Source organism: Acartia tonsa, chromosome 2 (assembly GCF_053477335.1).
Source record: "Acartia tonsa isolate MP-2025a chromosome 2, ASM5347733v1, whole genome shotgun sequence".
NCBI classification, from domain to species: domain Eukaryota; kingdom Metazoa; phylum Arthropoda; class Copepoda; order Calanoida; family Acartiidae; genus Acartia; species Acartia tonsa.
Genome location: NC_137261.1, coordinates 54,890,559 through 54,900,134, shown reverse-complemented (window position 1 = coordinate 54,900,134; position 9,576 = coordinate 54,890,559). Strand labels below are relative to the sequence as shown.

At 32.9% G+C, this 9,576-nt stretch overlaps 1 protein-coding gene across 1 annotated transcript; it reads left to right on the top strand.

Moving 5' to 3' along the window:
- The first annotated feature begins 1,910 nt into the window (after window positions 1-1,910).
- Window positions 1,911-7,154, top strand: LOC145312186 (UPAR/Ly6 domain-containing protein rtv-like). Its single transcript, XM_080151376.1, has 5 exons — window positions 1,911-2,020; window positions 2,581-2,655; window positions 4,257-4,387; window positions 4,903-5,011; window positions 6,851-7,154. Exons 2-5 carry the CDS (start codon window positions 2,582-2,584, stop codon window positions 6,999-7,001), a joined length of 465 nt encoding a protein of 154 aa, XP_080007502.1. The 5' UTR covers window positions 1,911-2,020; window position 2,581; the 3' UTR covers window positions 7,002-7,154.
- The last annotated feature ends 2,422 nt before the right edge of the window (window positions 7,155-9,576 follow it).

The following is a 9,576-nucleotide window of genomic DNA, read 5'->3' as shown; positions in this document are numbered from 1 at the left end:
TTTACTTTTTTAAATAGCTTTTTTCGTTAATTTAGGCATGTTAGAATTGTCCTATCGATTTCAAATTTTGCATGGTGATTCCTGTAACAGTTAGGTACGAGTTAGAAAGCGTAGCAACTCTATAATCATTACCAGAATGTTCGTACTCCCATTTTAAACATGTTGATTTTTTTTACATTTTAACAACAAATTTGTATGTGACCTAATTATCCGATTGGTCAAATTTTTGGTATACTGATTCCTGGGACAACAAAGTACAACATTATAAGCGAAGCAACTCTATAATCAAGTACTAAAAATGTAAGTATGTCCATAATCATTATTGTATTGGAAGTATAATAGTGTGATGCGTTTGTGAACTCGAACCTTTATCCTTTTGTTTTCCTTATCATTAATGGCAGTTTGGAAAGTGCCCAAGTTTAAATAAAGTTCATAATTGAACGCGGCAATCAAAACAACGCTTGCGCAAACCAAAACAAAGCTAGCGCAGCCATCTTTAATCTTTCTTTCAAGATGTGCGGAATATCTGTGTGATAAAAAACCATGTATAGTCAAAATTGTGGTGTTATCCGTACTGAAAAATACCTTTGAGTGCTTCCCGGCTTGACAAGATCAATGACCTCGGTAAGAATTCTTTCTTTAAGCATTTATAATAGAGTGGAGTGATTTTTTTAAGATGGCAAATTAATCTTTTCATTTTTACTAAAATTAGACCAAGTAATTAATTTATTTTTGTACCAGAATATTTTAATAGTAGTCTATGATGATTTTATTTGTGAATTTCAAACTCGCATTCAATTTTGATTAAATTTTAAGCAAAAAATAACCCTAGCTTTTTTATACATTTTGAAATATAATTTCAAAGTCACGCAACCTTTTATAAGGAATAGACGATTGTTCCAAATAAGAAAAAGATTTATTTTCTTTTACAAAATTTATTTTATAATGTATTTAACATTTTAATATTTGATTATTAATTTTGTTATTTTCTATTTCAGCATGACCGTTTTCATACAATAAATTGTATTAGTAACTATGCTGGTTTTGATTCTTGTGGGAAGTAGCAGGTTTCGTACGTTTGTACGTAAAGATCTGGTAAACGGCCAGCCAAATGCCGTTGTACCGAAACAATTATCATCAAGCAGTTTTTCAACAAATTTACTTACAATTTTGCTTTGACTCTTATACATTCGTATTCTGATTATTCAGTTCTGACATTATACAAGTGTTAATGTCCGTTTGTCCTACCCTTTCAGAGCTTCGCTTTTATGGATGTTATCATCCTTGTTTGCTCATGTTTATTAATGGATATCCTATAATATAAAGTAGGAAGCTTTATTTGTCTGTATCGAAGGATCTCGCTAACTGCTGAACCGATATGGTTCTTCTTTAAAGTGAAGCCTCCTATAGGCTCTGAGATTGTTTTAGGCTATTTAATTTTTAAAAATAAGTCTGGGTATTGTTTTATGCTTTTTTTTACCCTTCGAATATATAGAACCCCAAGATGCTAAGGGCGCAACCGCTAGTATAATATATAGACATTGTTAAAGATTTTCGCCTACAATAATAAAATGTTTTTCCGAGCTGGCTAATATATCAATAATCTTCCCCCTTTTGACTTTACCCCACCCCCTACCCTAACCATGGAGGAACGTATTTGAAGTGTGTCATTTAAACTACTAGCGGTTACTCTCATAGCATCTTGGATCAGTGTATTCGAAAGAAAAGTAGAAAAATAGACCAAATCCAAACTTAGATATAAAAATTGAAAAGCCTAAAACCATCCAGGAACCATATAATAAGTTTCCATAAAATGGAGATATCAATTGATTGAGCAGTTAACGAAATCCTATAAAACATAAGACAAAAAACCTTACTATATAATAGAATACTATAATTATTTTTTTTTCAGAAAAAAATGTTTTAAGTGAAATAAGAATTTAGACAATAGATTAGATGTTTATTGCTTAAAGAATTTTATAAAAATATATAATAAAATACACATATTTTATAACTACAGGTAACGTAAAATATTTTCTCGTATTTATTCGAAACCGGTGGATTAGAACCGGTTCTCATCCATAAGAAAAAACTATTTCTATCATCGCATTATAACCAGTTTTCTACGGATATAGAAATGTACAATCATAAAATTAAAACCAGTTTTTTAGCCCCTGCCTTCGGCATCTCGGGGTTTTAATCTTATAATTGTACATTCTATAACCGCGGAAATTTGTTTATAATACGATGCGAGAAATAACTTTTCAACTCGCCTTTTTTTTATTTTGATTTTCTTTACTATAGGTGGATAGTTTTTTTTTCACACAAAATCTTTTAAGGGTTGGCGCAATAGTAGGGCCCTAGAGATAGGACAATGAATCTAATATTCAATATGAAGTGTTTGTGAAGGATTTTGCTGGTTCTGACTGTCTTTGGGGACTCGCGCACAATTGCCACTGAATTTGTTATGATCTTAGCAGACAACAATCAATAAAAATAAATAACACAATTTCTAGCAGACAAAAGTTTGTATTGAATTATTTTTTTGTCTTTTTACTTATTTCTTTATGATTATTTTAGAATGGATTGGAATGTAAGAACATTAATTCTTCTCCTGCTCCCTGCTATAGTTCTTAGTCAATCTACACAACGAAGGTAATTATCCCTTCTCCCTGGTATAGTTCTTAGTTAATCTACACAACAAAGGTAATTATCCCTTCTCCCTGCTATAATTCTTAGTAAATCTACATAGCGAATGTAATTATCCCTTCTCCCTGCTATAGTTCTTAGTCAATCTACACAACAAAGGTAATTATCCCTTCTTCCTGCTATATTTTTTAGTCAATCTACACAACGAAGGTAATTATCCCTTCTCCCTGCTATAGTTCTTAGTCAATCTACACAGCGAAGGTAATTATCCCTTCTCCCTGCTATAGTTCTTAGTCAATCTACACAGCGAAGGTAATTATTCCTTCTCCCTGCTATAGTTCTTAGTCAATCTACACAACGAAGGTAATTATCCCTTCTCCCTGCTATAGTTCTTAGTCAATCTACACAACGAAGGTAATTATCCCTTCTCCCTGCTATAGTTCTTAATTTATCTACACAACGAAGGTAATTATCCCTTCTCCCTGCTATAGTTCTTAGTCAATCTAAACAACTAAGGTAATTATCCCTTCTCCCTGCTATAGTTCTTAGTCAATCTAAACAACTAAGGTAATTATCCCTTCTCCCTGCTATAATTCTTAGTAAATCTACACAACAAAGAATTCATTAATTCTTCTCCTGCTCCTTGCTATAGTTCTTAGTCAATCTACACAACGAAGGTAATTATCCCTTCTCCCTGCTTTAGTTCTTACTCAATCTAAAGAATGAAGGTAATTATCCCTTCTCCCTGCTATAATTCTTAGTAAATCTACACAGCGAAGGTAATTATCCCTTCTCCCTGCTATAGTTCTTAGTCAATCTACACAACGAAGGTAATTATCCCTTCTCCCTGCTATAGTTCTTTGTCAATCTACACAACGAAGGTCATTATCACTTCTCCTCGGTATAGTTCTTGGTAAATCTACACAACGAAGGTAATTATCCTTCTCCCTGGTATAGTTCTTAGTCAATCTACACAACGAAGGTAATTATACCTTCTTCCTGGTGTAGTTCTAGTCAATCTACACAACAAAGGTAATTATCCCTTCTCCCTGCTATAGTTATTTGTCATACTACACAACGAAGTTAATTATCCCTTCTCCCTGGTATTATTATTAGCTAATCTACACAACAAAGGTAATTATTCCTTCTCCCTGCTATAGTTCTTAGTCAATCTACACAACGAAGGTAATTATCCCTTCTCCCTGCAATAGTTCTTAATCAATCTACACAACAAAGGTAATTATCCCTTCTCCCTGCTATAGTTCTTAGTCAATCTACACAACAAAGGTAATTATCCCTTCACCCTGCTATAGTTCTTAGTCAATCTACACAATGAAGGTAATTATCCCTTCTCCCTGCTATAGTTCTTAGTAAATCTACACAACAAAGGTAATTATCCCTTCTCTCTGACTATAGTTCTTAGTCAACAATTTCTCTTGGGATAATGGTGTTACTCTCCCCCAAAATAGTTATAAACCTTCCCAGGACCTATGAAAAGCTACACTGTAAATGAGAACCATCGGTTCTGTGGTTAGCGAGATATTTCGGTACAGACAGACAGAAAAAACTGTTCCTTTATTTCAAGGATATATGATTTATTGTTTTAGGTGCTATGTTTGCCGTTCCCGGGGCGAGAAAGGTGATTGTCGGGACCCGTTCATAACCCCCGAATCTAAAGTACCCGGGGCCCTAACTGAGGCACACTCCAATCCTATTTCAGAGCTTCCATGTTCTTCAGGTACAGCATAGTAGGAGGGAGGGGACAATGGGCTGTTTATTACACTAGTCCCTAAAGTTTAATTATAACCTTTTTTTATTCGTTGGCTTAACAACTATGGGGACTTTTAATGAATTTTTATTTATTAAGTTTAGTGTCCAAACGTTACAACCACTAATTGTAATCTACAGCGTACTAGAGTTGTTAAAAATAGTAAAATCTGCTGCTATGTCCGGCACGTGACACTAGTAGTGAGAGTAGGAGGAATGCCTTGGCCCATAAACAGGCGCAACTCAGATAGGACTTACAAACAAATGTCGTGCAGTAAAATAGTTTGTAACATGTTGGATAATACTTTACCTAATATCCTTGGGTGTTAAGAGTATCGCATCCGGGGGTTAATATAAAATATACATTTTCATATTCATAAAAATCTGGATATGGTACATGATTTTTCAGCATGTCTTAGAACCGGTTCTAATCCAGCGAATATTAAACGGTTTCGAAGCCATACTGACAAATGATTTATTTTTCAGGATGGTGTTCCAAGGTTCTAGATGGAAATGATAAGAACACAATTGAGAACTTTGATCTGGCCACGGAAAGGGATTGTCTGGCCAGAGGGCCTAGTGATGGACAAGAAAGGTAAAGAGGACTATCCACGAACAAGAGCAAGTGATTCTAAGCATCTTCCAGCATAGTATATTTTTATAAAATATTCTAGGTTTATGCTGAATATTTGCTTTATCGACTAATAAGTTAGGTTTCACCATGGTTTTATATGAAAAAAAACTTTGAAATGTTAAGCATTGTTTTTTCATATAACATAAACTTAACCTAACCTAAAATAACCTTTTAAAAGCTACTGTGAAAATACGATGAAACCCGCAACTTCGTTTTCTTTCCATGACCCGCTTTTTGATAACTACTGGGATTGTCAAGCAAATGATTCCTATATTATAATGTAAACAGGGTGATTTCTGTTGAGAGGTTATTGGTACCCTCCCCAAAAAGAGTTATAAACCTTCCCAGGACCTATTAGAAGCTACATTTTAAAAGAGAAACATATCGTTCCAGCGGCTAGATTGATCCTTTGGTACAGACAGACAGACACACACACTGTTTATTTTTATATATAAGGTTTTTCGAAGGTAGAAACCTATTTGAGAATTATCTAAAACGGAGAATTTAATCGTAGAAGTAGTTATTGAAATCTTAAGCATCAGACAGAAAAACCTTACTACTTTATATGATAGGATGTCAATTAATTGATTTATAGTGTTTAAATTTACAGTTCTTACATTAAGTACAATTTTTGTTGTTGTAGACATTTAATTTATGGTTATGTAAAAGTTGATTTGTTTCAGTCTTACAAGGGTGATTATATCCAATAGTAGCAATACTATTCAAAATAAGAAATAATTGTATGGAAACCACTGAGAGAATTAGGTAGAGAATTAAGAAAAGAAATAAAACGAAAAAAAGTAGCCTAAATAATTTTCTCTTATTCATTCGAAACTGATTAATATCCGGTGGATTAGAAACCGGTTCTCATCCATACGAAAAAAACTATGTCTAGCATCGTATTAAATCCAGTTTTCTACAAATATAAAAATATACAATCATAAAATTAAAAACAGTTTGTTTAGCCCGTAACTTCGGGATTTCAGGGCCAAAAAAACTGGTTTTAATCTTAAGATTGTACATTTGATATCCGCGGAAAGCTGTTTATAATACGACGAGAGAAATAACTATTCTCCTTATTTTGCAAACATTCTTGTGGTAAAAGTTTATCTATAATACAAAGTAGCTTGATGTCTATCTGTCCGTCTGTCTGTCCCTTAAGATCTCGGTAACCACTGAACCGATCGGATTCTACTCTTCAGGGTATTTATTGGTTATTTATTTATATATTGGTCCTGTGGTGGTTTTAAGCTATTTTCTTGTGGAATGGCCCCCAACCCCCCTAAAAATGAAAAAATCCCCCCCCTCAATTTTTTTTCTATTATTTAAAATTAGTGGTGGAGTGTTGTCTTCTCACAAGGTACTTAATTTTTTTTTCATTAATTACCTCTTGGGCCAAAGCCCCTAGAGGCTAGGGGCGAAGCTGTATATAAAACGGACCAACGTAGCATTACGTCAGACATAATGACAGACTAAGAGACTGACGGTCACAATCACTTTTAGTGTAGTTGGGTACGATAAAAGTATAGAAATCTAATCATTTGTTAGTTTGTTAAATTACACCTGTTTTTCACAAGTTTTGATTACTTGTCTGACAGTATCAGAGATACACTCACTTATTTCCTTTTAAGTAATTTAATTTAGCAGTATGGCTTCTAAACAGATTTATATTCGGTGTTCTCAGTCATTCTAAAAAAAGTCATGTAAAGCATCGTTTTACAAACAATTTTCCATGAATATTAAAATAAAAATCATAAAATTAACCATAATTAGAGATTAATTGTTTTTTGTTGTTGTCAGGTGTGGAAATGTTTTTCTTGAGGAGCAACATCGTGAGGTGTTCATGTGTATGTGTCGGGGGGACCTCTGCAACTCAGCCCCCTCCCTGAACACCATGGCCCTGGTGGCAACAATCCTTCCCTCCATCATTCTCTCCCTCCTCTGGCTGTGATAATCTCCTCAATATTTTCCCAGATTTTTTTTGATAATTAAATTGCGCATTCCTAGTATTACATTTTTTGTTGTTTTATTTCAAGATGACCTATAAAGATTGATGTATATTGAACTTAAAATATAATCTATTAAATATATTGCTATGCTAGCAGGGACGTCCAAGCTTTTTTGAGGGGGTATAATGAGGGGTTTCAAGGGTTCGAGGGGGGTAAAATGAGGGATTTCAAAGGTTTGAAGGGTCAATCTAATATTTTTAAAATTTAGAGAGGGGGGGGGTATTGCTGATTTCTAAGTTTAGACATTGGACTTCTATGCAAGCAAGTTTCATATTTAGCAGTTATATATACAAGGACAAACAATTTAGAACATTAATTAAATTCTGTTGAAAAATCATAATAGGGAATGTCATTCATATTTTGCTGGAATAAAAGATTGTTCTAAAAACTACGTTTAAAATCTTTTCAATTTATTTTTCTTTTCTTTTTATTGTAACTAAGTATTTTCAATCTAAAACGACAAAATTTAAATCTTATAAAACTTGAATTGCTTGATATTTTTAAAAATATAATACTCCATCATTTAAAATTACTGTATGTAAAGATATATAAAATACAATATATATTAAATATATTTTATTTCTGCTTGTTTTTATCAATAAATATGATTATATGACCATAATAGAAATTGTTATAACTTAAAAAATATAAATATGTTTCTGATATAATGCCTTAGGGCAATGGATGTAGAATATACGTGGATATTATGACAGGGGAAGAATTGTCGTCAATTTAGCTTGATATTATGGAACATGCTATTTCTCAGTTTTTCTTTCATTAGGAGGAGATGAAGTAATGGGGGTGGAAGGGTGAATCGTTATTTTAGCCCGTTGCGTGATTCACTTTATTAAGAGAACTATTCAACGGTTGTAAAATGATTAAACCAGTCTTTTCAAAAAATTAATTGGATAATAACAAAATACTAATTCTAAGAATTAAATCTGTTGCTGTGGGACCTACAAATCCACTTTTCATGAGTTGATGCGCTTCTGAAAAAATGCCAAGATAACATAATAGTTATTTCTCGTATCGTATTATAAACGGCTTTCCGCGGATATAGAATGTACAATTATAAGATTAAAACTAGTTTTTTTAGCCCCGAGGTGCCGAAGGCAACGGCTAAAAAAACTGGTTTTAATTTTATGATTGTACATTTCTATATTCGTAGAAAACTGGATATAATACGATGCTAGACATAGTTTTTTCGTATGGATGAGAACCGGTTCCTATCCACCGGATTCGAATGAATACGAGAAATCCTATTATATAAAGTAGTAAGGTTTTTTTTCTTAGGCTTAAGATGTTAAGAACTTCTGAACTGATTTTGTTCTCTTTTATTTTTTAGGTAAGATTTACATATATTGAGCAACTGATTTTTGGGCTATTTCATTTTCAGATTTAAGTTTTGGGATTGTTTTATGCTATATTTCAGCCCCTCTCTGTCCGTTTGAACGCAGCCGCTGGTATTAAATAAAACAATATTGGAAATAAGTGGGGAAGAATTACTTTTATGAAATTGTTGTATTAAATATCTCCCTAGAGTCCAAATTAGAGAGGATATAAGAGATTTTATTGGATATTTATAACCTGATTATTGCAAACTGCGCTTTTATGCAGGGAGGGAGAGGAGATTGAGTCCCCAAAGTTTTATATAATGTTTTTCTTATTTGTTTCCTTAAAAACTTTGGGGACTTTAATTTAATTTTTATTGTTTGGTTCATTTCTTGAGTGTCCAAACGTTTGAGCTACTATTTGTAATATACAGAATGTCCAATTTTGTGTATCATCATTGGGGACGTACATCAATTTATCGGCGGTTGTCTTATCCTTTTAGATACCTGGATTTTATGTACAATTACTTTCTTTTTGTGTTTCTTTACACAGAAATAATTTTCTAGCCGCTGTTAAAATAATTTCAAGGAGGTGTAATCTTCTTTTACAGTATGGCTTCGAATCTGATTACTATCCGCTCGACTCTTACCGCTTTTCAGACATACTAAAAAATCATGTATAGCATTGTATTACAGAATTTTTTCACGAATATAATAGTTATAGTTATCTTATGATTGTACATTTTTATATTCGTAGAAAGCTGGATATAATACGATGCTAGACATAGTTTTTTCGTATGGATGAGAACCGGTTCCTATCCACCGGATTCGAATAAATACGAGAAAAATAAGTTTTGTTTGTTAGCCTAGGCCTTTTTCATTTCAAATCTGCGTTAAGCTGTTTAATATGATGCGATAAATAACGTTTATACAAAACTATAAAACAAATAAAATCTTAGTCGTTTAGGTATATTTTGCATCTGACAAAAACATTTTTCGTATTCATTCGAATCCGGTGGATAGGAACCGGTTCTCATCCATACGAAAAAGCTATGTCTACCATCGTATTATATCCAGCTTTCTACGAATATAAAAATGTACAATCATAAGATTAAAACTATTTTTTTTAGCCGGTGCCTTTGGCACCTCGGGGCTAAAAAAACTAGTTTTAATCTTATAATTGTAC